This window comes from Mustelus asterias, chromosome 18 (genome assembly GCF_964213995.1).
Source record: "Mustelus asterias chromosome 18, sMusAst1.hap1.1, whole genome shotgun sequence".
Lineage (NCBI taxonomy): Eukaryota > Metazoa > Chordata > Chondrichthyes > Carcharhiniformes > Triakidae > Mustelus > Mustelus asterias.
The window spans coordinates 53,270,938-53,298,936 of NC_135818.1; the positions used below are offsets into that span (position 1 = coordinate 53,270,938).

General features: G+C 41.5%; 1 protein-coding gene across 2 annotated transcripts; it reads right to left on the bottom strand.

Moving 5' to 3' along the window:
• LOC144507146 (lysophosphatidylserine lipase ABHD12-like) lies at positions 1–27,999 on the bottom strand. Of its 2 annotated transcripts, none has more exons than XM_078233945.1 (13): positions 27,827–27,999; positions 24,035–24,162; positions 19,455–19,557; positions 17,802–17,921; positions 17,632–17,662; positions 15,971–16,016; positions 15,603–15,732; positions 11,771–11,808; positions 11,030–11,109; positions 9,768–9,850; positions 5,010–5,088; positions 4,091–4,215; positions 1–177 (listed from the first exon to the last, which is right to left on the bottom strand). In XM_078233945.1, the coding sequence occupies exons 1-13, from the start codon at positions 27,853–27,855 to the stop codon at positions 135–137; spliced, it is 1,035 nt and encodes a 344-aa protein (XP_078090071.1). In that variant the 5' UTR covers positions 27,856–27,999; the 3' UTR covers positions 1–134. The 2 variants fall into 2 exon arrangements, with proteins under 2 accessions (XP_078090071.1, XP_078090070.1); XM_078233944.1 differs by having other exon boundaries at positions 11,030–11,112.

Here is a 27,999-nt window from a genome sequence, read left to right on the forward strand (position 1 = left end):
AACACTTCAAGAGCTGTTTTATTTAGATTTTAATGCAACAAATTACAGAATACAATTATTTACAGCTAGTGAAACGAGCAGTCTCAGAATGTACAAAATAAATCTGTAATACATACAACAGAACTGTACTGTCATTAGCAGTGCCCAAGTTCAATATCTGTGGTCTTGATAAAGTCTCTGAAATTGAGAAAGGCAAAATCTAGTCATTCAAACACAATCTTTATAACATGGAGTTAATAATCTGGACAACTTTATAGAAAACCAAACTTTATATTGAATTCTATTCATTTAACTTTCTAGTATTGCAGTCACATCACACAGGAAACACATCTAGAGGATGTAGAATCTTATTTTCTATTTTGTGAGCTTTGCTGTTCATTATTCGGAGCTACATTTTAGGTTTTAAGGACCAATCAATAACAATTGCAGTCTAATCAATATCACACTCAGGTATCCCGTAAGTACAGAATTGATTATGAATGGTATTGGCAGCCATAGCAAATTGATTTTTTTTCCACCCGATGGTATATTTGGATGGATGTTCAACCCAAAGACGCTTTTGGCAACAGCAGTCACCCAGTTCCTTAAACATACACTAAAGGCAGCATTCATAAATCCTGCTAGCAGCAAATCTAAAGCTATGGTTTGCTGTACTTGAAACATACTCCCATAATCACCTTTTCTGAACCTTATACACATCAGTTGTTTGAAGAATCTATTCTACTGTGGGGCAGATAGTTTAATATGATGGCTGGTCCCAGTGATTACAGAAAAAGATCCACAATGGCAAGTACTAGAAGACGTGTGAGTTATACTTTCTGCAGTAGTGAAAAAATATCTACACAGGGAAGGAAGAATCCAATGTTCAAAAATCTAATTACTGGAAAATTAAGCAACATCAGGTGTGGTTTTTCCACATCACCATGCCAGACGATCAATGCGGCAAGCTAGGAAAATGGTGTGCGAAGCTAAAAATCCGATTTGCACCCGGCACAAAACAGTTTCTGATCTCCCCCTTCTGAGTGACGTGAATCACTTCGCACCAAGAAAAGTAGCAAACTTATTAGCTGAGATTCACTGAATTTCAATATTATTAGGGAGATTGGCCCATTTGCTTCCCCCCTCCCAATGCTTCCCACCTCTCCAGCAAGGCATCATGCAGGTACGAATCACTGGGCACACCGTTGTGGGGGGGGGGGCGGCGCGCTCAGAGGCCATCAAGGTTACTGGGTGGTCGGGGAGGGCATGATCAGACAGTGCCCATCGGGTAGTGCCCAGACACCCAGACAGTGGACATCAGGCATCGCTGGCGTGCCAGGGCAGTGGGGGCAATGATAGGAGGGGGCTCTGCAGAAGGGTCATGCAGGGATGGATCGCGAAGGAGGTCATGACAGAGGGGAATGGGGGCATGTCAAGAGTGCAGATTGGGGGGGCGGGGGGGGGTGAGCATGAGTTCAGCTAGGTAACCCATTGAGAGAGCCCTGATGTCCCGATGTGGGCGACCCCACTGGGGGGGGGGGAGACATGCTGCCGATGAAAGGGGGAGAACATGCCGCTGATGAAAGGGGGTCCGATGTTGATAGAACGTGGGAGGGTCTCCCAATGCACTGAGAGATCAGGGTACCCTTGCGAAATGGCAGCCAAGCTCTCTGAAGCCAGTTCCACCAAAGTGTTTACGCACCCCCCCTTCCTCCCCTCCGCCATACCAGCACCAAGCTCCCATCTCTTCAAAAAAGTGACTTGTGTCAAAAGATTGCGATACAGAGCGCACCTGAGCGACCCGGCGCAATTCACTCCATGTTTCTCACCGTTATAACACTTAGTAATCTTTTAGGAAATATCCGTCTTCATCTTTTAAGTTTAGGGGGAATTTGGGAGAAATTAACAAGGTAATATCTGAATTCTTTACGGCATTCATGTTAAGGAGTAAATTGGAATTAAGAGGAATAAACATTTTAAATACGTATGCCGAAAGCTCCTAATGGTTAGTACATTATTATTCTGACTAAATGTTAACTCTGTTTCTCTCTCAGATAATGCCTGATCTGATCATCTTCAGCATTTTCTGTTTTCATTTCAGATTTCTGGTATCGGCGGGATTTTGCTTCTCCACCCTTCTACTTTGTTTGCCACAAGTCGATCCTCAGCACCATAGCTAAATAAAGCACCTGTTCTTTAATTTAAGTGCTCCTTTTGGAGATTAAGGCTAGCCAGGATGGATTTCTAAAGGTAGACTATGCTCGACTAATTGAATTCTTTGATGACGCAACAGAGAAGGCTGATGAAGGGCATGCAATGGGTGTTTATATAGATTATAAGGCTAGTTAACAAAATATTGTAGACCAAGTGAATCGAGAAGCTTGGCATGTGGATTGAGTATGAACACCAAGAAGAGAAAAACAACGGTAGTCGGAAGGACTACATTAGAAGAAACAAAAGTGAACATTAAAATTAATAGTGCCACACTGTAACAAGGAGGTAAAATGTGTCTACTTAGTACAAATAATAACAGAAGGTAACAGATGCAATGGCGAAATCAGACGGATAGAGATGGTCAGAAGTAATTTCTTCATGATGAATGATGTGTTAACAAGAAAACTCAAGCATTTAATAAGGAAATGACTTCATGTGCTACATTCTATCCACTTTCCTGTACACCTCAAAACCTGGACAATAATATAGATTTGTGGAAGATGATGCATGCTTAAAATTTCATAATGTGGAGATGCCGGCGTTGGACTGGGGTAAACACAGTAACAGTTTTAACAACACCAGGTTAAAGTCCAACAGGACTTTAACCTGATGTTGTTAAAACTGTTACTAAAATTTCATATACAGACCAGAAAACAAATGAAAACCAGAGGGTTGTGAATGCCCCAATATTGAATACATTTAAGGCCGGGATAGACAGATTTTTGGTCTCTCAGGGAATTAAGGGATATAGGGAGCAGGCAGGAAAATGGAGTTGAAGCCCAAGTTCAGCCATGATCGTGGAGCAGGCTTGATAGTTTGTGAGATCTACTCCTGCTCCTATTTCACATGTTCTTATAAATCTACCTTAACTAACTCTGCTCCAAGGAGAACAATCACAGTTTCACTAATCATTGCCACAAAGATACTTCTTGAGAAATCATGAGGGCAATTCTCCCGTCCCGCTGTGTTAATTTTTTAGCGCAGCAGGCTGGGAGAATCGCGTCAGCTGATTCGCGGGATTCCCGCGAGCATTCTCCCAGGCCCGGATTTCTGGCAGAAATCGGCTGGGAGGCGGGGCTAGTTAAATAGTATTTAACATACTATTTAAATGCAATTAGCAGGCTCAGGACCGAATTCTCGGGCCTGCAAGCATCTCCCACCCCGCCAGGAGTATTTCACTCCAGCGGGGTTCAGACGAGCTCCCCACTTTTGGGGAACTAGTGGGACGACCTCGCTGGAGTGAAGGGGGGGCAATCGGGACCTCCGGGGGGGGGGGGGTGTCAGGCAGGCGGCGGGGCTAGTGCCCCCTGAGCATGGACACCCTGGCAGAGCTAGTCTGTGCCCCCTGGCACGGCAAAATGTGCCCATGCTCAGGGGACACCAAGGCACTGCCCATTGGGGAACAGGGCCTAAGGAGTGATCAGTAGGGGTGGGGGGGTCCCGCTGCCACTCTGCATTGGGATCCAGTCAGGGCACAAGGAAGGCCAACAATCAGAGCGGGCTAGGGGTGGGGGGTCATCACTGCTGTGGGGGTGGGGGGACCGCTGCAATCAGCACTGTGGAGGTCCCAGCTTGACCAGCGATCAAGCTGGCCAGCAGAGAGGGAGGCTGACAGTTCGGGGACACTGCACATGTGCAGAGGCCCGCTGGTTTCAGCCTCCCGGATGGGAATAGGCCCCTTGCCCTGAAATCTAATGATATTCACACTGGTGACCTCTGCATTGCACAGAGTGTGGGAGATTTTAGTGTGAACCCCCATTGAAAAAAATAGCGTGAATTACTCCAGATTTCCCACAAATTAGAACTTTTTTGGGAGAATCCCAGTCCATATCTCAATATTAAGTTACACTATTTGATATCCTTATTTCCTGAATTAATGACTGAAGTAAAAGCTTACTTTATTATATCTGGCAATTGTGGATCCTTATAAATGTAGTTATGCTTATATCCAAGAAATCCAGGAAATGCAACAAACTTTACTTGTCTTCCCAATATCCGTGAATCCAGTAGACTTTCATAGAGCTGTACAAATATATGGAAAAAAAACAAATGAATGAGACATTTGTAGACTAAGTGATTTGAAAATGCTTTTCCAGTAAGCATTTGTTTATTTATTTATAAATCACTTATCAGGCCCATCCTTCTCTTTTTAATTTGTACTGTACTGGTAAAATAATAGAATTCACAATGTTCAACCATTATGGTCCCAATACATAATATCTGGGATGCAGGCAATGCTGTCAAACGCATGTTTATTGCCCAACTCTAGCTGCCCTGAGGTGGTGGTGGTGGATTTTGTCCTTGAACTACAGCAATCCCCGTGATGATGACTGTGCTCTTGCAATGGTGCCATGTAGGGAATTAAAATTCCAAATAATTTTGAGATGTTGTGAGAATATAAAATTGCTTTAAAAATACAAGTTTATCTTTTATGTGAAAGGATGAAACGGAGAGAGAATCTCATAGGGTGGTGTACAAGATAGTAAATACTACAGAAAGGATAAATCTGGAATATTACTTCAAATTACACCACAAATCATAGATTAAAAGTATTCAATTTCAAACTAGCTAAAGGTAAATTAAAGACACTCAAAAATAACCACAAATCTAACAAGTTTCTGGATAGGGTGGTTGAAATAAAAATCTTAATCATTTAGGAAATAAACCTATGATGCGGAAATGCAATTTAATGATCGCCTTCATTGTTACCAATCTTGTGAATGTTGCTACTGGTTAGTAAATCACAAGTGTCAAAATAAACCCTAGCCTGCATTCTATGAATAACATAGTGAAAGAAGCAGTTACATCCAGTGTACCTTTTTGCCCAACTCAAATGGTATGATGTTATCATCTTCAGCATGCAGAATCAACACAGGAGTAGAAATTGACTGCAGACTAAAGTGAAAAGATAAATTTGGCTAATTGAAATAAAGCAAAGAATACATTCATGCACAAATCAACACAAAATGTTCAATGTTGTAATATGGGCAATATGTAAACTCATACAAGTAGAGGGCTACAGAGCAAAGATGGATAAATGGAGTTGAGGTACAGATAAGTCATGAATTAATTGAATGCTGGAACAGACTCAAGGGGCTGAATGGCCTACTTTGTTCCCAATATTCCTAAAATTAATGTGTAAAGAATCAATACATTAACTCATACAGAACACAAGGAATCTCTACATTACCAGAGACGTGTGGGTTTGGTTGATTGGCCATGCTAAATTACCCCTTAGTGTCAGGGGATTAGCAGGATAAAAATGTGGGGTTACAGGGGTAGGGCCTGGGTGGGAATGTGGTCAGTTAAGACTCGATGGGTCAAATGGCCTCCTTCTGCACTGTAGGGATTCTATGACTCCACAGATATGATAGTCAAACAATCAATAAGCTTGCAACCATTTACTCCCGAGGCTAAGCCTTTTGCATCATGTTATCAGGCAGTACTTCCTAGTCAATAAATTCAATTAAATCATAGAACAATACTGAAGGCCATTCAGCTCATTGCCCAAATGCCAGCTCTATGAAAGAACTAACTCATTTGACCCATTCTCTTGCCCCTTCACCATATCCATAGGGCAGCACGGTGGCACACTGGTTAGCACTACTGCCTCACAGCGCCAGGGTTCAATTCCCAGCTAGGTCACTGTCTGCGGAGTCTGCATGTTCTCCCCGTGTCTGCATGGATTTCCTCCTGCAGTCTAAAAGGCGTGCTGGTTAGGTGGATTGGCCATGCTAAATTCTCCCTCAGTGTACCCGAACAGGCGCTGGAGTGTGGCGACTAGGGGATTTTCACAGTAACTCCATTGCAGTGTTAATATCAGCCATATGAATGTTTCCTCTTCAAGTATTAATCCAATTCTCTTTTCAAAATTATTATTGAACTTGCTTCCCCCAACTATCAGTCAGTGTATCTAGATCATAACTTCTGTCGGGTAAAAGTTCATCTTTCTGGCCTCTGGCTCTCAATTTTCCTAACTCCTTTATGAATTCAAATTAAGTTTCCCCTTAACTTTCTCTGCTGTAAGAAAAACCCAGCTCCTCTCGGTCAACACGTTACTGAAGTCCCACATCCTTTATCATTTTAGTAAATATTCACCCAGTCCAATGATTTGACATCCTTAAAATATTAGGCCCAGAAATGGACACAGGAGTCCAGCAAAGCACAACCTCCTTGCTTTTGTATTATATGACTTTTTGTGATGTAATAGAGAAGTAAACATATTTCCCTGATGACTCAATGGTGCAATTGTCCATTTTTTTTACTAAGTGTAGTGGCGGTGGTTCTGGCAGCACCATTATGTTGGTCAGAATGGCATGAACTCATGCTCGATTCCACACTTGGGGCCTCATTAACTAGACACGAGCAAGCATCTCTCTGAATCACCTGGCGAGTCAGGAGTTGATTCTTCCACCAACCGTCAGTGGGTTCAAAGGTCCGAGCGCCAGTCCAGCACTTTCAAATCACTCTCTCCAGCCCGCTTGTCTTCACGAGACTGTGCAAGATATCAGAAGGCAAAAGGCTAGCAGCCTCAAGAAGAAATCTGCACTATGTTTCAATCACCATGCCCTCGAGGCCTTGATTCAAGGTGTCCAGGCACAGAGGCATGTACACTACCCCATGGATGGCTCGAGAAAGCACAGCAACCTCACCTCTCCAGCGTGGCTGGCAAATGCACCAGAACAATCCGTGCAGGAAGCAGATGGAGGATCTCATCCACTTTGCCAGGTTAAGTCCTCTCTCAACTCCCTCCAGCATCAAACTCTAAGCATGGCGTCATGTACTCAAACAGCAACTCTGTTCATAGATCTCACACATCTATTAGCTGGGGTTACACATCAACACTCATACTCTCACAGGCACTTTCACATCATCACCATTCCATTTGTTATGCTGCTCACACTCCATCCTCTGGCCCTTCTGGGGAGAGCTCAACCCACAGGGGACATACGTTTCACCCAACCTCTGCTCCATCCATCTGATCACATGCCTTATCTTTTATCTTCATACAGGGCAAGCTGGCACATAACAAACATGAGCGAGCCTGGACTGGGAGAGGGACAGCAGCAATCACTGCCCTCATGGAATTCGAGGAGACTGCAGCTGAGCTTGCTGGAGAGGACAAGGATTGCTCCTATGATGATGCGGAGATTGACTTCTCCCAACAACCTAGTACAAATCTCATCTCCATCACTTCCATCAAACCCTGAGAATCACAACGAGTCAAATGAGCTCTGAAGTAGCTTCAGCTCATCCACTAAAACTGTCATTGATTGCTTGCAGGGACCAGTAGATCAAGGCCATCCATACAGCTGAGCAGAACATGTCCCTGAAGCACAACTGAAGATGAGGAGGCCCACAAAGAATTGTCACAGTGCTCACCTACACCTTTCACCAGCGCAGAGACACACACATTGGTGGGGTGGAGCTCTGTTAGTCTCAGGGTCAATTTTTGGAGAACACCTCACAGGCAGTCGGAGGCAGGGACAGCCCAGGTCTCCGGAATTTGGAGACAGACCAGTTGGAGACCAGAAACCTGCTCAGTCCCAATCAGATTATGAGTCTCTGGAAGTACCGCCAGCTCACTGGTGGAGATGTAATGACAGGTGGCCAACATCAGGCAGAGATTCGACAGTCATTCAAGAGGCTAGAGCGAACATTGGAGGAGTCCATTCACATTCTGTCTGATATCTTTAATATGTGAGCACCTCGAGGCCACCATGGGAAGGTTGGTGACATGGTGGCACAGTGGTTAGCACTGCTGCTTCATAGTGCCAGGGACCCGGGTTCAATTCCTGGCTTGGGTCACTGTCTGTGTGGAGTTCGCATGTTCTCCCTGTGTCTGAGTGGGTTTCCTCCGGGTGCTCCAGTTTCCTCCCACATTCTGAAAGACGTGCTGGTTAGGTGCATTGACCCGAACAGGCACCTGACTGTGGCGACTAGGGGAATTTCACAGTAACTTCATTGCAATGTTAATGTAAGCCTTACTTGTGACTAATAAATAAACTACTTTACTTTACCATGGAGACTTTGGTCCAGCCGGATTTTCACTCAGCCCTGCCAGGCTCAAAGGATAAATATTGAAGTTTCAAAAACAGATTTAGAAGAACAACAACAGAAGAAGAAGAGGATACCTCAAGCTCTAAGCTCGATGAAGTCTGACCCCTTCCCACGCCTGTCCAGCACAAGTGAGTAGAGACACCCCTACAGGTCCCATAGATAAGTATAAGGAGTTAAAATCTATGTTTGCGAATACAAGATTTATAGGGGAATAGAAGCATTTACTTGTGATACAGTGTAAGAGAGTCAGTGTTGTAGCAGTACATTTTCCTAATAAAGATGTGATTTGATTTAAAGATAAAGTTTTTGTGTCGATCAATTAACTGGAGCAAGGATCTTGGTTAACACACCCTTTTCAAATAGTGGGGCTACATTAGCAACCCTCCAATCTGTAGGAACTGTTTCAGAGATGGGAGAATTGGCCCAATGAGTAGCTGATCAATATAAATCAAGATGGCTCTGGTTCACTTGTAACTTTAGACAGGGCTTCGGACCCTCCTCTTTGGGGAGCTGAAAATTCATTTTCTGATTTCCATTCAGCAAATCTGGTAGGAAGGACAATGGAGAGGATAACAATGGGTTTAGAAGTAAATATCCTTATGATTGTTAAGTCCACAACCAAATCTGAACCTAAGCAGTAAATGAAGAAAAATAACAAAGATAACAGCGAAAAAGTGGCAGAAAGAGGGCATTATAGGCAACTAAGCATTGTAACTGTTATGGGTTACTTTGTTATCTACTCATTACACCATTATATCAAAAGTTGTTTCATCACTATCATCGACTTCAGGAAGTATACTGGAGAACATGCCCCTGTCTACATCAATGGGGACCAAGTAGAAATGGTCGAGAGCTTCAAGTTTTTAGGTGTCCAGATCACCAACAACAACCTGTCCTGGTCCCTCCATGCTGACACTATAGTTGAGAAAGTCAACCAATGCTTCCACTTTCTCAGAAAACGAAGGAAATTTGGCATGTCCACTACCATTCTCACCAACTTTTACAGATGCACCATGGAAAGCATTCTTTCTGGTTGTATCACAGCTAGGTATGGCTCCTGTTCTGTCCAAGACTGCAAGAAACTACATAGGATCATGAACAAAGCCCAGTCCATCACTCAAACAAGTCTCCCACCCATTGACACTGTCTACACTTCCCGCTGCCTTGGAAAAACAGCCAGCATAATTAAAGACCCCCTGCACCCCGGATATACTCTCTTCCACCTTCTTCCATTGGGAAAAATATACAGAAGTCTGAGGACATCTACCAACCGACTCAAGAACAGCTTCTTCCCTGCTGCCATCAGACTTTTGAATGAACCTACTTCGCATTAAGTTGATCTTTCTCTGCACCCTAGCTATGACTGTAACACTCCATTCTGCACTCTCTCCTTTCCTTCTCTATGAATGGTATGCTTTGTCTATATAGCACATAAGAAACAATACTTCTCACTGTATACTAATACATGTGACAATAATAAATCAAATCAGTTAATAAAGTTGCATCTTACTTACTTTTCAACATTATCAAAGAAAATATTATTTTCTGTTATTGTATCCATAAAGAACCATTCAAATCCAGGGAAAAGTTTGTAGTACTGTAGGAAGGATAAACTGTTAGAATAGTAAAAGGGTACATGCCTTTGTTTTGTGTCTCAAATTGGTTCACTTGGTAGGTCCTACACAGCCGAGTTAAATATAGTTAGTTAAAGCCCGCACTAAAACTTGGACATCTAATTATGCTGATGCTCTGGTATGACATTGAGAAAATTCTTCTTCCATTCGCAAAGGTGCAAGGAAATTCCAAAATTTGATTTGCTTGAAATGGAGTTAGTTGGGGGGGAGGGTGCGTGAAGGTGGGATTGCCAGCACCTCATCAACATGACTAAGCGATTGGACTTCAGCAGTGTGCCTTAGCCCAAAACATTAGACGGTCACCACCCATTGCACATTTCCTCATATCAACCCCATGACATCTCAGTGAGAATGCCAATTCGATGGCATTACTGCGCTGAGTTCATACTTTCTAGGTTTGATTTAGAGTTGGCTGATATTCATAGAATCCCTACAGTGCAGAGGGATGCTATTTGGACCATCGAATCTGCACCAACCACAATCCCACCCAGGCCCCATTCCCGTAACCCCACATATTTATCCTACTAATCCCCCTGACACTAAGGGGCAATTTAGACATGGCCAATCAACCTAATCTAATATTGCCCAAAATAATTTTGTTTAAAGCTCCATGGCTCTCAGAAAATAATCTCATCCCCTTGGACTGGGCTAGATTTAAACTGAAGGTGAAACCTGATGCAGTATCAGTTGTGTTTTGAGACAATTGCAATTTTCCAATGTTGAAACGCTTTCTGGTTTCCTGAACCCAAATAAATAGTCAACTAAGAATAAGGGTGGGTACAGCAGTGTTGGAACTGGCAGGAGCTTACCCAGCCCACAGACTTGCTCAGTCTTTCACAAGTTGCAAAGGAGACACTAAAACATTAGTATCATTGAATTCAGCTACAACATAAATCTTAGCATTGCTTCTAAAATGTTACACTTCAGAAACTGTTAATGCAGCAATGGATTCTTGGCAAAAGATATTCTCAACTGAAAGGTACAAAGATAGTAAAAATGAAATCAGAAGAAATGGTCAAAACTGGTAAAAAAAATTAAATACTTTCTCAGAAAACTAAGGAAATTTGGCATGTCCACAATAATTGAATGTCTTTTTTCCACACTTTTGCAGAGGTATGGCACAAATAAACATTCCTACATACCACAGCAAATGGGTGATGGGCCACTTCTTCTCGCATTGAGGTAAATGGAGCTTCCAGTATAATAGCATCAGCTGGGCTTCCTACTTAATAAAACACAGATTTCCAATGGAATATTAAATTCAGTCTTCCATCCATTTAGATTGAGAAAACATCTCCACTGTTGGCTCAATGAGTAACTCAGTGATACACATCAGAAAGTTTCCATTAAATTCCCAGCCTGTGTTGAGTTAACTGATCTTAACCTGGATAACAGTAGAGTTCTGAGGAAAGGTCATTGACTTGATTAACTCTGTTTCTCTTTCCACAGATACTACCGGACCTGTTGAATATTTCCAGCATTTTCTTCTGTTATTTCAGATCTTCAGTATTTTATTTTTGCAGCAGCTGTTTATTCCTGTTTAAGGGAGGAGAAAGTCGAGTGGATTTCCTTCCTGATCCAGTGATCCGTGCTAGAATGAGTGCATCTTAAGTAATGGCAACATTACACTATGGGTAAATAAACTGTTAGCATTGATCATCAATCAGACATCCACAGTAAGCACTGAGGTGAATTAGCTGAGGCGTGAAATCGTAGCCCATGAAGCCACTGCTATTTTTGGAAAGAGAGAGGAAGGAAGAAGCCTAACAGGGATAAAGATTTCTGATGTTTAACAAGTGCTTCATAATATTTGTGAAACCATTTGTTATCACGCGATTGAATAAGTGAAGATTACTGAGCTTTAGAAAATGTTATGCTTTTACCTTTCTCATGTAGGATCCGTGCAGTGTTTGTAGCAACACTGTAAATGAAAAGGAAAATGTTTGTAAAGCATTATATTATCCTAGATTTGGTCATTTCCATTTCCCGTGTTCCCATGGTCACAAAAATAAACGTCTGGCAGCAATACGCCTCGAAGTTATTTAGTGGATGGATTAATAGATAAAATCACCTATTTTCATCTCGAGATCTACACCCCTTTCTCACTGATTCTGAAAGAGCAAGTTTCACCTGCATCACTGTTCCTCAACATGCCTCCTAATAACCAAAGGAAGTGAATCTTTAAATTCTTCTAAAATAATCACCTCTCTAAGGGTTTCATATGTTTTGTCTATCTTTAACACCCATATCCAACTGTCAAAATTATTTTGCTTATCTAAAATTAAGAATCTACTGATGACCATGAAACCATTGTTGACTGTCGGAAAAACCTATCTGGTTCACTAATGTCCTTTAGGGAAGGAAATCTGCTGTCCTTATCTGGTCTGGCCTACACATGACTCTAAAACCACAGCAATGTGGTTGACCCTCTTGAAGATCTACTCCTCAAGCGACACCCATGTCCCACGAATGAATAAAAAAAACTCTCAAATTCAATACGAGTTTGTCCCGGCTGTTGTCTTGCATTTCAAAATTCCTGCCTGTATGTCTCAGGACCTCGTACACACTGAGGATAGCTTTCTTTACTACATCGTAATCTGCAGATACTTCTTCCAACAATGATGCATACACCTCACTAGCTCTACCTTCCAACCTACTTTGTAAAAGTAATGTCCAAATACCTTGAGGCAATTTCATCTGTTTAGTTACCTTTTCAAAAGAAATAAAGAATGTTTCCACATACTTTTCCTCAAATTTTGGAAGAGCTTTTACATATTTAAATATTTCCCCACTAAGGTCTTGTCAACCTGCTCTAATGTCCCTGGTCTAACTGCCCGCATTTTAAATTGAAATTCACCTCTTTCTCCTTTTCTCTTTCTGCCATTGCTAATTTCTCCATTTCCAATTTTGGTTGAAAAGCTCACCCTCTTCCCTTTCTTTTTCCTGCATCTCTAGTTCAAGTTTTTTCATTTCTATTTTTCTGACTTCTTCATTTCTAATTGCAATTGAATTTTAGCTAAATCAATTTCCTCACTTTTTGTAGAACTTGGTCCATCAGCAACCCTTGCAATTTTAAATGTTTTGCTATACTTTCAATAATCTCAGTTTTCCTTACCCCTGCAGGTAATCCCAACTCCAATTTATCTGCCTATCCAGTTAATTGACTTGGTTATTTTTTGTAAACCAATTTGAGTTACATCTTCCATCTTTAGGAAAGTCTTAGCAATTTCCAATGCCATTTTGGATTCTAACCTGCACAATATATCTCATAATAACTGCAATTCTTTTTTCAGAGCCTCCATTTACTCTTCAAGGATTCATAGATCCTACCATTTACTAATAAATCACAGACCAAATTTTACTATGCAGCAGTAACTTGCTTTCTACTTTTTAAAAATTCCCAACAAATTATTACTAATCAGCATCCAATAACCCTTTCTCCACATTTTGAAATCCTGCAAAAGCCCCCAGTTTAGTTAGGATCTCAGTTGATTTTACAATTGTACAGGAAGATCCTAAAATGGAACCCTGGCTCAAAAGACCATAACTTTTATTTTTCTTTTACCAAACATGGAGGAACAGAGTCACAGGACTGCTTATTAGTATTAACAACAATAAATGAAAATGAAATATGAATTATAATACAATACTCCTTTACTCCTCCTTTAGCTTAACAATTAAACACAGGCTTTAAGATTAATACAGATGACAAAGTACATTTGAAGCTACAATTGTCTAATTAGCACACAAAATTAGTGTTTGTGGATTCCTCCTCAGAATCTCTCCCTGATGATTGCCAAATGAGCGTGCCTAAACTCTACTCCCAATATATGCTTTAAAATCTTCTCTTGTGGCAATATATTCACTTAGCAGTTCACATTTCAAAATACAGTCCACTTTTTCCAAAGGACCCTTTTGACCAGAGCTTCCATCCACTATGAGCAGTTACTCTGCACCAGGATTTTGGACCAACCCCTTTGGTTTTCTCTGCCTTGACTGGCTTTTATTGTTTCAAAGGACCACAGCCGCTTTAACTTTCAACTCCCAGATTCTTATCAGAATTACTTCAAACATAACAGTTACCTCTGAAGATGTACTCCCCAATTTAAATCTAGTTAAATGTAACTGTCTCTTTAACTCAGAGCATTTGGTTCCCTCTTCCTTGAATTGTTCTGAACCATATCTTAGTCTCTGGTCACTTAGGTTTTCTAAAATCTTCTTTCTGTCACAGTTCCCTGAGGGTCTGGACTGTCCCCAGTCCCTCTGGAGCTGGCTGTCTTGCATTTTACTCCATTATGCAGCTAATCCAGCTTCGAGCAGAGCTGGGAGCTGCCTTCTCACTCCCTTCCAGCCTCCAACTATCTGCAACTGCTGTTGGCTTTCAGCTAAAAAACTAAAGAACAAAGAAAGCTGTTTGCTTTACTTTACAGTTGCTAGTTGCTAAGCAACTATATTTCTCCACAATGTAGCTTTCTAAACACAATAGTGTCCCAGCTGGAATTGAAACTAACCCCCACACAGGCACATTTTTGTTCAGTGTGAAATGTAACTACACTCCTTTCCAGGCACAGAAACATTAAATTAAACCTATCTAAAACTATACCTTATTTCTAATATTTACCCATACAAATAAAAATCTCTTAAAACTCCCTCTGATTTCCTAGCATTTCAAAGAGCATTTGTTAACCATATTTGATGAGTCACATGGATGCCAGGCAGGTGAAGCTGGCAGATTCTCTTCTATGATGGATGCTGAGTGAACCTGTTTCATTTTTTGAGAACTTGAGAGCTTTTATTAATTGCATATTAATTGTGTTTAATTGTATGCAGGTGATGGGCATTAACTGGGATTCATTTGTGCTCCTATAAATAGGAATAGATTTAAAGTGCGGTGGCTAGGAGGTACATGTTTATAAATGTATCTCTGTAAAATAAAATTCAGCTTTCTGGAATAGAAACATTTTGATTGCACCCAACTGGTGCTACCTCAATGAACAGATTGTACTGAACTCAGCTTCACAATTTTCTATGATGGGAATCAAACTTACTATTTCCAGGTTGTTAGTCTGGTCGTACAATAAATACAATCATAGAATCATAGAATCCCTACTGTGCAGGAGGCGGCCATTCAGCCCATCGAACCTGCACCAACAACAATCCCACCCAGGCCCTATCCACCCGTAACCCCATGTATTTACCCTGTTAATCCCCCTGATACTAAGGGGCAATTTAGCACGGCCAATCAAACTAACCCGCACATCTTTGGAGTGTGGGAGGAAACCAGAGCACCTGGAGGAAACCCACACAGACATGGGGAGAACGTGCAAACTCCACACAGACGGAATTGAACCCGGGTCCTAGGCGCTGTGAGGCAACAGTACTAACCACTGTGCCACCGTGCCGCCCATATATAATATATAATAGTACCATATATTAAAATTATGCAGGTATAGAGTTTTTAAATGTAGTATATATGCTGCCAAACTAATAGGATTTTTCTTCTTCTCCAACAATTGTGTTTACTGACAATCAGAATCTCTCATATAATAAAAAGGCTCAATACATACTGAAAGAGCTAAGTTTATGTCACTGCTATAAGTTTATCAAGAAATTGTTTGCAATCAATTCCCAAAACTGTAGATAGTCAGTATTTAATAATGTGCAGGAATATTATGATGTCCTTCTGTATATGTGAAGAAGTCATTTAATACTTGCCCACTGCCGAGGGAGTGTCCCCATAAACACACACGGCTTCTCCTACTCCGAGCTCTGGTCCACTCAAAAAGGTACAAAGAATCTGTGGTAATTCCTGCTTCACTAGGTTCACCAGTAGAATCTGCCCATCCTGATGCAGATTAAATCAATAGATTATTTTCTAGTAATGCTTTAAACAGTGTAATGCTGTCTTTACATATACAAAAATATTTTTTCATGCTGCTGTCCTTTATCACAAAGCTTTTGACAAGATTAAGCCTGCTCAGGATGGTATTGTTATAGCATATGATAAGTCACTACTGTAGTTAAATTCTGTATGCTTAAATGAGAGAGAAATCTTTCAAATCAATAAGAATTTTCATTCTTACCTCTATAGTCTAGAGCTAATACGTGGAACCCATGTGCACTCAGCATCTACGGAAGAAGGAATCTTGTGGGTCTTCACTCAACCATAAACCCAAAATAATTTACAAATTAGATCTATTCATAACCATTTATCACATTGCATTTCATCATATTTGGTAGTTCCCATATTATTGTATGCACCTTAGTTGAAATGATCCTATGTTGGAACTCTCTAAATACACTGTTAATGTTATTCTTCCATCAATCCACCAATGGGTATGCGCTAACAGAAAGAGAAAGGATTGCTTGGCACAGTTTTATTTCTTCTGCCCAAGGATTACTCTACACATCAAACACAAAAAATGTAGACTAAAATTCAATCCAAGACCATCCAACAACTTGCATTTATGAAGTGCTATTAATGTCAAAATAAAGTACTACAGTGTTTCACAGACACATAGACAAAAATTGATGCAAAGCCAAAAAATGAAATGTCACAAAGGATTACCAAAAACCTTGGTCAAGGAGGTAACGCTAAGGAGGGCATTAAATAGAAGCAGATGGAGGAGCTTCTGTAAAGAATTCCAGGGGATTGGGCCTTGGCAGCTGAGGGTATGGCTGCAAATGACTCAATGAAGGGAGAGATTATGCCCAAGAGCTCATAGTGGGGAGTGCTAAAGAAACTGTGTGGCAGGAATAGGATGGTAAGGTTTAAGCACGAGGATGAAAATGGGAAGAGAGACAATGGAAGATGTGGAATTAACAATCACAGTGGGAATAGGTGAGCGGGATGTGATGTATCAATACAAGATTCAGTAGAGGACAAAAAATCTTTTATTTATTTATATAAAATATTAAATTTGCAGACACAAATAACAAATAAGGTTTTTGCAAGAACATTACAAGGGCTATGGCTGGATGGAAGTTTGATTAGATGGGTAAGTGGAAAGCAGCAGGGGCAGTTGAATGGATGGTCTCAATCTTCTTTGCAAGTCATCGCTGAGCTCCAAGCATTTGCTGGAGATATGAATAGAGAAGAGGTGAAGGGGTTTAAAATGATTTATAGTGAATAACATAAACCAATGTTATTTTTAATCTCCAAGATGATCCTGTAATAGTGAGAAATTTTCACAGAAGAGACCGAGGTGTGATAGTGCTTGATGTGAACCAGCTAAATCTGGTGATGGATGACCAAGTCAATTGTACATCAGATATCATCAGCCTGCATGCCTTGGATTTGAGGGAGCAAAAAAGGGTACCACACTTGGGAAAGGAACAGAATGGAATAGTGTAAAGTTTTTAATGAAGATAAATGAATAAAAGATGGAGGTGAGGGAGCAGTTGAATAGACAGATAGCTACAAGTTATTGCATTGAGTGCAAAGCCAAAGGCGAGGCAATTCAGACAAGTACAGTTGTAAGTTACCTGAATCATGAAGACTCTCTCTTTCTAGCATTGCAACTATTAGGTTAAACAAACTCTTGTTAAATATTCTCAATAAATATCTCAACATTTTATGTAATATGAACAGACCTACAAAACACTAGTTTTTAGCAATATATATTAAACTTTTAACAAGACAACTGTAAAGGTTAAAAGTATGCATTACATGGGAAAAAAAAATTTCTAGAGTTGATACAGAGCCTAAGAAAATATGCACTGATGAAAGCAAAATATTTTTTACCTTTATCAGTTCAACTCTGTGTCCTACAGCTCTAAATTTAATCAGCAAAATGTTTAATTACTACACAAGAAATATAACTGAAAACACAAATATGAGAGTCTATGAAATACTTGTAAACATGATACAGGTGATACTTTAATTATCATTTCTGCTTTTAAAAATGGCATCACCTACTGCCTCCATTCCCATGAAGATAAATTATTACTGGATTATCATCTCCCAATGCAGCTTCATACCACTGTTGGTCCTTCCCACTAGCTTCCTGCCACCTCTTGTCTGGTATAGTAAACCTAGAAAAAGGAGAGCAATTCAAACTGAAGGAAAAACATCTAATTCTGCTAAAAATCAAATATCAATTACATCAATTAATGTTTTCTGTTGGACATAACTATTTTCCTTCTCCATTCTCATGATTGATTCTTCCTAGACAAAGTTTTTAAAGGGATAATGTAAGATAGAATAACTGCATCATGCGCTTTCAATTAAACACAGCACTTTTAACACAGCAAAACAGCCAAAAGATCTCCACAAAGTTGGAAGAGCTCAGAGACCAGGCAGAAATTGAGGGAAGTGATCAAATGCATAGCCAAATAGGCATGGTTTGAGAAAACATTTGAAGGTGGGCACAGACGTAGCAAAGCAGAGGCGATTGAAAGGGGAATGCTTCATACTTCATGCGTTTTACAGGAGGTCCCATTTCTGCTCGCTGATCGCCTTGCAGTCCATTGTGTGTGAACATGGCATATACTTCCGCAACACGGCCCATATTGCCTTTGTGATCCCACGTGCCAACTTATAAGGTGAGTATAGCTCTAAATGTGTATTTGTGGGCTGCAAAATTAAGGCTGACACCTAATGTGAGTATATCTCCAAACATGCCTTTATTCGCTGAAAGATAGGGGGAGGGGGACAGGATGATTGACTCACACATCAAATATAGGCTTACATATACATTTTGGAGCCAAACAAATGGGGTCGTCTTATACACCAGGTTGACTTGTATGCCACAAGTTTGTGAAATCCATGTTGGTTGAACAGTAAAGTTCAAAGTCATCAGTATACCAAAGGAACCTTACCCCATGTGTATGGATAACACAACCAAAAGCAACACAAGGACGAACAGGAGGGAGTCAAGGATGGAACCATGAAGAAAAGCCATTATAGACACCTGGACTACACTAGGATTAGGAGAGAAAGAAGGAATGGGAGAATGTATTTATATTGCACTTTTTACAGCTCAGAATTTCCCAAGGTGCTTTACAGCCAATGACATCCTTTTGAAATGTAGTCATTGTTGTAAGGTTGGAAATGTGGCAGCAGATTTACACACACCATGGTGAAATAAATACCAGATCATCTGGTTTTAGATGTTGCTCGAGAGAGAGGGAAGTGTTTTTTTTAATAAATCCTACAAGATGAAATCAGTTGCAACTTGATTTCAGTTGTGGTTCATTAAGAAAGCAGCTTTTGTTTCATTAGATTTCCAATGGACGCTAAAGATTGCAAAGCGAGGAAGATTAAAAAGTTATCTTTGGCAACATTCTTCCCTAAACCAACAGCATCAAAATCAGATTAATAGATCATTCTTCTCAATGCCTCTTGGACCATCCTAAGTGAAAACATCTGCCACATTCGCTTATGTAACAACCATCCGTACATTTTAAAGTAAACATATTTCTAAGAACAACGAATTAAGTGCTATACAAATGCAATTTTTTGTGCAATTTAAACAATATTCCATGGTTTAAAGACAAGGTGATTTTGTTCGACAAGTACGCAGATCTATTAGATTTTTCTGAGAGACTTCAGTATTGGAAACTTACCAAACCCCTACTGTAATTCCTTCTTCAGGAGTGATATATAAATTTAGAGTGTGATTGAGTAAATAGTTTGCAGGCTCTTTAAAATCAATAAATGGCCGTCGCACTGTAATAGAAAAAAATTAAATCTCAATGATAACGTAGAATTTTGTATATACCACTTTCTTTAATAATTCCATAGCCAACTTTATAAATAAGGAACATTGATATTTTCCTCATCACTAGCGTACAATGGTGGGCTAAATTGATATTCTGAATTTTTCGTTTAATTACCTTCATGAATTATAATCCTGAAAGTGGATAAAGCTGTATAAACAGGTAAAATCTGTGACAGAATAGATGGTGCATGGTCTGTGGAAGTAAGTTACTTGGTGGATCTAATTACCTTTTTTCATTCAATGTTTTTAAAATGTCATGGAACAGGATTGGATAGTACGATAGGTCGTTTTTACTCCTGAGACCTGGATTCATAAATAAACCAAATTGTTCTAATACACATTCTAGGAAGCTGTATGGTTTCAGGCTTTCTAAAATGAAAAGCAATTTCAACCCTGTTTCTTTATCACTTGGGGCTGACATGGACAAACAGGAAAATTCACACTGAGACTGAGTTCAGGATAGGTTGCTGGGCAAAGCAAAAGTGGTTTTACTCTGTTTCCCTCTCCACTGATGCTGCCAGACGGAATAGAATTTCAGGTCAATGATCTTTCTCGGAACTTTCATAACTCTGTGATTTCTCGCTTCACAGATACAGCCAGACATGCTAAGTATGTCCATTATATTTTATTTCAGATATCCAGGATCCCCAGTATTTTGTTTCTTTTTGGTTACTCTGCACCTGGAATGTAGAATCCCTGACCTGGGGTGTTACACATTAACCTGTGCCCCTTATCCCATCTTCATGATTCAATCCACTGGTGTTCTCTCTTGTTGGTGATGGTCATTGCCTGGCATTTATCTGGCTGAATATTACTTGCCATTTATTCGCCAAACCCGACTCTTATCCAGGTCTTGCTGCACAAGGACACAGACTGCCTCAATGTCTGAGAAGTTGTGAATAGTGAAGAACATTACGCAATCATCAACAAACAACCCCATTTCTGAACGTATGATGGAGGAAAGGTCATTGATGAAACAACTGAAAATGGCTGGGTTCTGCCGGGTCACTCAGCTCCTAACCTCATTACAACCTTCGTCCAAACATGGACAGAAGAGCTGGATTCAAGAGGTGAGGCGAGGGTGAATACCTTTGACCAGGTGTGGCATCCAGAAGCACGAGCAAAATTGAAGTCAGTTGAAATCAGCAGAAAGCTCTCCGTTGGTTGGAGTCATACCTGGCACAAAAAATGATAATTGTGGTAGCTGGGAGATTAATCATTTCAGTCCCACTGTATCACTGCAGGAGTTCCTCGCAGTAGTCCCAAGCATTTTCAGCTGTTCCAATTCCCCTGGAGATACAATGGTACTACATTGCTGAATCCCCCACCATTAATATCCTGGGGGTTATGAATGATCAGAAACTGAACTAGACTTAGCCATATAAATACTGTGGCTACAAGAGATGAATGGCTGGGAATTCTGTGGCAGGTAATTCACATCCTGACTCCCCAGAGCCTGTCAGTTATCTACAAAGCACAAGTTAGAAGTGTGATGGAATATTCTCTATTTGCCTGGATCAGTGCAGATCGAACCTTGCCTGGAAGGATAAGGGGAGCACATGCATGGGAACACCACCATCTTTTTAAGCCATACACCATCCTATTTGCTTTGATTGTAGCTCTACAGTGATTTTTTACGCCAAGTACACCAAGGGCAGCACAGTGACAGAGTGGTTAGGACTGCTGCCTCATAAAAAGTGGGGACAAAAGTGGGGAATTATGCTTAGAGCCCAAAGAAGTAGGGGAGATCCTAAATGAATACTTTGCGTCCGTATTCACAAAGGAGAGGGATGTGATGACTGGGAGTGTCTCGGAGGGGACTGTTGACCCGTTAGAGAAAATCTCCATTACAAGGGAGGAAGTGTTAGGTTTTTTAGGGAATATAAAGACTGACAAATCCCCAGGGCCTGATGGAATCTATCCAAGGCTGCTCAGGGAGACGAGAGATGAAATCGCTGGGCCTCTGACGCAAATCTTTGTCTCGTCACTGGACACAGGTGAGATCCCAGAGGATTGGAGGATAGCTAATGTGGTCCCGTTATTTAAGAAGGGTAGGAAGGATAACCCGAGAAATTATAGGCCGGTGAGCTTGACGTCCGTGGTAGGGAAGTTGTTGGAGAGGATTCTTAGAGATAGGATGTATGCGCATTTAGAAAGGAATAAACTCATTAACGATAGTCAGGATGGTTTTGTGAGAGGGAGGTCATGCCTCACTAACCTGGTGGAGTTTTTTGAAGAAGTGACTAGAATGGTTGACGAGGGAAGGGCCGTGGATGTCGCCTATATGGACTTTAGTAAAGCATTTGACAAAGTCCCTCATGGTAGGTTGGTGCAAAAGGTTGGATCCCATGGGATAAAGGGGGAGGTGGCTAGATGGGTGGAGAACTGGCTTGGTCACAGAAGACAGAGGGTGGTAGTGGAAGGGTCTTTTTCCGGCTGGATGCCTGTGACCAGTGGTGTTCCGCAGGGCTCTGTATTGGGACCTCTGCTGTTTGTGATTTATATAAACAATCTGGAAGAAGGTGTAACTGGGGTGATCAGTAAGTTTGCGGACGACACCAAAATGGCTGGACTTGCAGATAGTGAGGAACATTGTCAGAGGCTACAGAAGGATATAGATAGGCTGGAAATTTGGGCAAAGAAATGGCAGATGGAGTTCAATCCAGATAAATGCGAAGTGATGCATTTTGGTAGAACTATCGTAGGGGGGAGCTATACGATAAATGGCAGAACCATAAAGGGTGTAGATACGCAGAGGGACCTGGGTGTGCAAGTCCACAGATCCTTGAAGGTGACGTCACAGGTGGAGAAGGTAGTGAATAAGGCATATGGCATGCTTGCCTTTATAGGATGGGGCATAGAGTATAAAAGTTGGGGTCTGATGTTGCAGTTGTATAGAACGTTGGTTCGGCCGCATTTGGAATACTGCATCCAGTTCTGGTCGCCACACTACCAGAAGGACGTGGAGGTTTTAGAGAGAGTGCAGAGGAGGTTTACCCGGATGTTGCCTGGTATGGAAGGGCTTAGTTATGAGGAGAGATTGGGTAAACTGGGGTTGTTCTCACTGGAAAGACGGAAGATGAGGGTATAAAGGTGTATAAAATTATGAAAGGCATAGATAGGGTGAACGGTGGGAAGCTTTTTCCCAGATCGGTGGTGACGTTCACGAGGGGTCATAGGTTCAAGGTGAGGGTGGTGGGGTGGGGGGGGGGAGGTTTTACACGTATATCAGAAGGACGTATTTTACACAGAGGGTGGTGGGGGCCTGGAATGCGCTGCCGGGCAAGGTGGTGGAGGCGGACACACTGGGAACATTTAAGACTTATCTAGATAGCCACATGAACGGAGTGGGAATGGAGGGATACAAAAGAGTGGTCTAGTTTGGACCAGGGAGCGGCGCGGGCTTGGAGGGCCGAAGGGCCTGTTCCTGTGCTGTATTGTTCTTTGTTCTTTTGTTCTTTGTATAGCGCCACGGACCCAGCCTTGAGTGACTATCTGTGTGGAGTTTGCACATTCTCCCCACGTCTGCATGGGTTTCCTCCCACAATCCAACAATGTGCTGGTTAGATGATTGGCCATGTTAAATTGCCCCTTAGTGTCGCAAGGTGTGTAGGCTGGGAGGATGAACGGGATAAATGCATGGGGCTACGGGATAGAGCGGGGGTTGGGCCTGAGTATGATGCTCAGAGAGTGGGTGCAAACTCGATGGGCCAAATGGCCCCCTTCTGCAGCGTAGGGATTCTATTATTCTAACTGATGAGACTACTAATCCCCTAGATCTTCAGCTTCACCCTTAGTTATTTCTATATTATTCATGCGAGAATCAGCCATGCAGCTCTTTGAGTCGGATACACTATTCAATTAGATCATGACAAACTTGTAACATCATACCATTTATCAGTATTAGGTCCACATCCCTTAACCAACAGAAATCTGTCGACCTTAGTTTCGAGAGCTCCAACTGTCCTGAGCACCCATTGCCTTTTGTGGAGAGAATTCCCAATTTCTACCAACTTGTGTGAAACTTTTATATACGACACTTCCAAGTATTAATTAGCTCTCTCATAATAATGCACCTCAAAATGATTACCCAGCTCCAGAACAAATACTACCCATTATCATAAATAAATTTATTTTCAGCCCTTTAAATCTGATCTAATTTTCCTGTCCTTGCTGAACTACTCCGCCTCCCACTTCCCCAAGTATTAAAGAATCTCATCCTCATGTTTAAATCCCATTATGGCCACTGGAACCCCCTCCAGTCCCTTCCATTCTTCACCTGGGGACATTTTGCTACACCACAGGGCACTATGTAAATACAGGTTTTGTATCAATGCATTCAGGAAAGGGACTGGAAAAACTAAATAGTGTGCTTAATTAATATTGTAAAAGAGTTACTACATATTTATAAAATTTTCTACTTACAAAAATTAAGGTAAATAACTTTTGTCACTACAATAGGACACATTTTGAAGGCGAACGGTATGGTCACGTAAATAATGACGAGCGTTAAAACAATCAACTTCAGTTCAGAGCCATGATTTCGGATTATCCTGTTTTAAAAAGAAATCAACGTGTGAGCAATAGCATTGTCAATGGTACAGACTACTATTTTTTGGGGAATTGTACCATATTCATTTTAAAACAAATTGCCCGCTAAGTCAAGTAATGCTAATTTAAAAATGTAAATACTTACATCCTACCTTTACAAAAAAATGAACAGGAACATTTTCATATCAAAGCATGACATTTCAGCATAAAGGAAAAATCTTTCTGCAGAATTTATATTTTGCAATGTTATCAGTAGGCGTATTCATTGTATTGGCATTGACATGTATTAATAAAAATCACTTAAGTTGCTCATACTACAGGTAACACCTGAGATCGACTGTAACCCAAGAACTTTATCTTCATGTTCTGCGACTCAAATTGTTTTCTCTGGTCACAATGCAGATTTGGAAAGGCTCTGCTGCCAGGTTTTTTTTCACAATTCATGTTTAAAGTTAAATTATTAGTGTCACAAGTAGGCTTACATTAACACTGCAGTGAAGTTACTGTGAAAATCCCCTAGTCACCATACTCCGGCGTCTGTTCGGGTACATTGGAGGAGAATTTAGCATGGCCAACGCACCTAACCAGCATGTCTTTCGGACTGTGGGAGGAAACACGAGCACCTGGAGGAAACCCATGCAGACATGGGGAGAATGTGCAGATTCCCCACAGATAATGGCCCAAGACAGGAATCGAACACGAGTCCCTCGTGCTGTGAGGCAGCAGTGCTAACCACTCTGCTACTATGCCACCCACTGTGCATTGTACAAAAATTTCACATGTCACTGCTTCACTAAGATCCAACTGCACGTACATGACCTGTTGACACCACCTGCAATTTGTGTTTGAGGCAAATAATGTTTTTCGACGCAGGATAAAACTTGTATTTGCAGCCAACACGCAACTTTTTAGCTTAATTCAAATATTTGAACCAAACATTCTTGAAAAGCAGGATTTCGTCATTCCGTCAGTGGCGGATAATGTTACAGTGATCAAAGTCAACGGTCTTTTAATGAGAGGATAGAGAGTTGAAAGCTCAGTTCAGGGTTTAATAGGGTTCTGAGGTTGTAAGTAGTCTGGACAATCGAAGACAGTGGTCAAAAAGGGGGTGCAGGTGGGGAATTTATGTTGGAGGACCAAAAGCACTTCTCACTGCTTAATGGAGGAAAATGCAGCTCACCCAGGACGGTACATTGGACACAGTCTGACAGCACTAGAGGCAGTGGAGGGATGAAGAAAGAGATATTCAATGTTCTCAGTGTATATGTGAAATGGACTGTTACACATGGAATATATACAGGCCTGGTTAACAAGAATATTAAGGGCATAGGTGCTGACTGCTGTGAACATGACATAAATATAGCCTGGTTACCAATCACTGACACATTATCAGTTTGTCTGATATGATAGGCCTGGAGACCAAGAACATTACACACACAGACTGGTAACTAGGGATAGTGGACAATATGTCAGATTATCAGAGACTTAGGGTGGTTGCAAGAGCTATCACCCAAATAGATTAGCAACTACAAACACATTGGTAATTGAAGATCTAATAGGCAGGCAGCACATTCCAAACCCATGACCACTACCATGTAAGGAAGACAAGGGAAGCAGTTATTTGGGAACACCATCAGCTGCAGGTTTCCTTCCAAGTCACTCATCGTCCTAACCTGGAAATATGGTGCTATTTTTTCACAGTTGCTGGGGCAAAATCCTGGAACTCCCTTCCTAACAGCATCGTGGGTGTGCCTACACCTTAGAAACTGCAGCTGTTCAAGAAGACAACTCACTACCTGCTTCTTAAGGACAACTAGAGATGGGCAATAAATGCTGGCCTAACCAACGATGCCAAAACATGCTGTAAAATTAATTTAAAAGGTGAACACATATCTAACAGTGGAACTGGTTACTGAGACCAGATCCCAGGGGTTGAATTTTCATCAGAATCTGAAATTCCACTTGCCCAATCATAACAACTGTAAGTGTCATTCATGCAAGCCAAGTTCCAAAAAAGGGAATCTTGACAAGCAATCACAACTGTTTTCTCTTGGTATTTTACCACAACAAAATACATGTACTGAAGTCAGGAGCCACAAATTCCAGTAACACTGCTTAAATTTTTAAATATTAAAAACCATTTATTAACAAAAGAAAACTTAAACATACAAGGTTACATTTACACAATTAAAATTAGTCTTACAGAACATTGCCCCAAAAAATTCTTACTGGTTCGAACCACAAATAAACATCCGTTAGGCAACAGTACTTATGGAAACTAAATCTATAAAATTCCAGGAATATTAGAATCATAGAAACCCTACAGTGCAGAAGGAGGCCATTCGGCCCATCGAGTCTGCACCGACTACAATCCCACCCAGGCCCTACCCCCACATATTTACCCACTAATCCCTCTAACCTACGCATCCCAGGACTCTAAGGGGCAATTTTTAACCTGGCCAATCAACCTAACCCACACATCTTTGGACTGTGGGAGGAAACCGGAGCACCCGGAGGAAACCCACGCAGACACGAGGAGAATGTGCAAACTCCACACAGTGACCCGAGCCGGGAATCGAACCCGGGACCCTGGAGCTGTGAAGCAGCAGTGCTAACCACTGTGCTACCGTGCCGCCACAAGGCTGATATGGAAATCGAAGACTTTAAAACAACTTTGTTGGGCGTTGAATTCTCCCACAAATACGTTATCAGTGCCAAATTATTTCAATTACAAGACATGTTGATTCACTGTGTACCTGGTACCATATGTGCATGGCACAATCTTTCAAATTGCTCAAATTCTTCAAAATCAACTTCAGGAGTTCCAAAAATTCCTCTTTTTTTTAAGCCCTTAATGTGTCAAAGGAAATGTAAAAGAAAATTCCATCCCAACCACACCGCCATCTTTCTAAATAAGACATACACATGCTCAGCTGCATGCAACCATTATTGAACAGACTTTACTTATACTTCCCCTACAGAAATACAACAAAATGCTCAGTTTTTGCAAAATACTACAATAAATCTAACAGGCATTTAAAGGATTATGTTTTTTGCCTCGGGTATTTTTATCCATAATAGTGTGTTCACATTCAGAGTTTTCTTAGGTTGTTGGAGGTTTAACGTTTTTCCAATGATTTTGAAATAATCTTTATTATTGGAGGGTTCCTGAGGAATGTACATCAGTTATACTGGGTGAGTGGCTATAGAGAATGCATTGGGGTAGAGGTGCCAAGTGATGGCATGGGTGATCAGAGGGGGCATGGGTTAGTATGAGCATGGATGGGGGTTGAAGATTAGGGGGTCTTTAAACTGTTAGGAGCTTGGCTGCTGTATTGGTGAAACAAGGTTGACCTCTAACCAGCCAACCTCTGCACCCATTCCTCAACCTGAGCCCTGTGTGAAAAGAGAAATATGGGTCAGCTGTACAGGTTGCAAAGGGAGTAAGGGCACAGGTCGGTTATTCCCTGCCCAAGGCCTCAGGAATGACAGAGATGGAAACTCTGGAGGGCCAATGACCCAACATAATCGTTACTCCAATCTCTCTCACACCCAGACTGAGGCCTGGTCACAGTAGGTAACCTGGGTTTCCATGAGGGGATACAGAGGCTGCTTGAGGATGTGGGCAAGGCCCAACTCCGCCAGGCTGGCCGCTGTTAAACTGACCTGGTGGCCGCAAACCAGACCAAATCCATCAACTCAGCCCCAGGGAGGAGGCAGCAGGAAAAACTGCAGCTTCAAACTCGAAGCAGAAACCTCAGCAACCGCGGCTCCGCCGCCTGCTCGCTAGACCCCGCCCACAAAGCTCAGGCCCCGCCCCTGACGCCCAGACCCCGCCC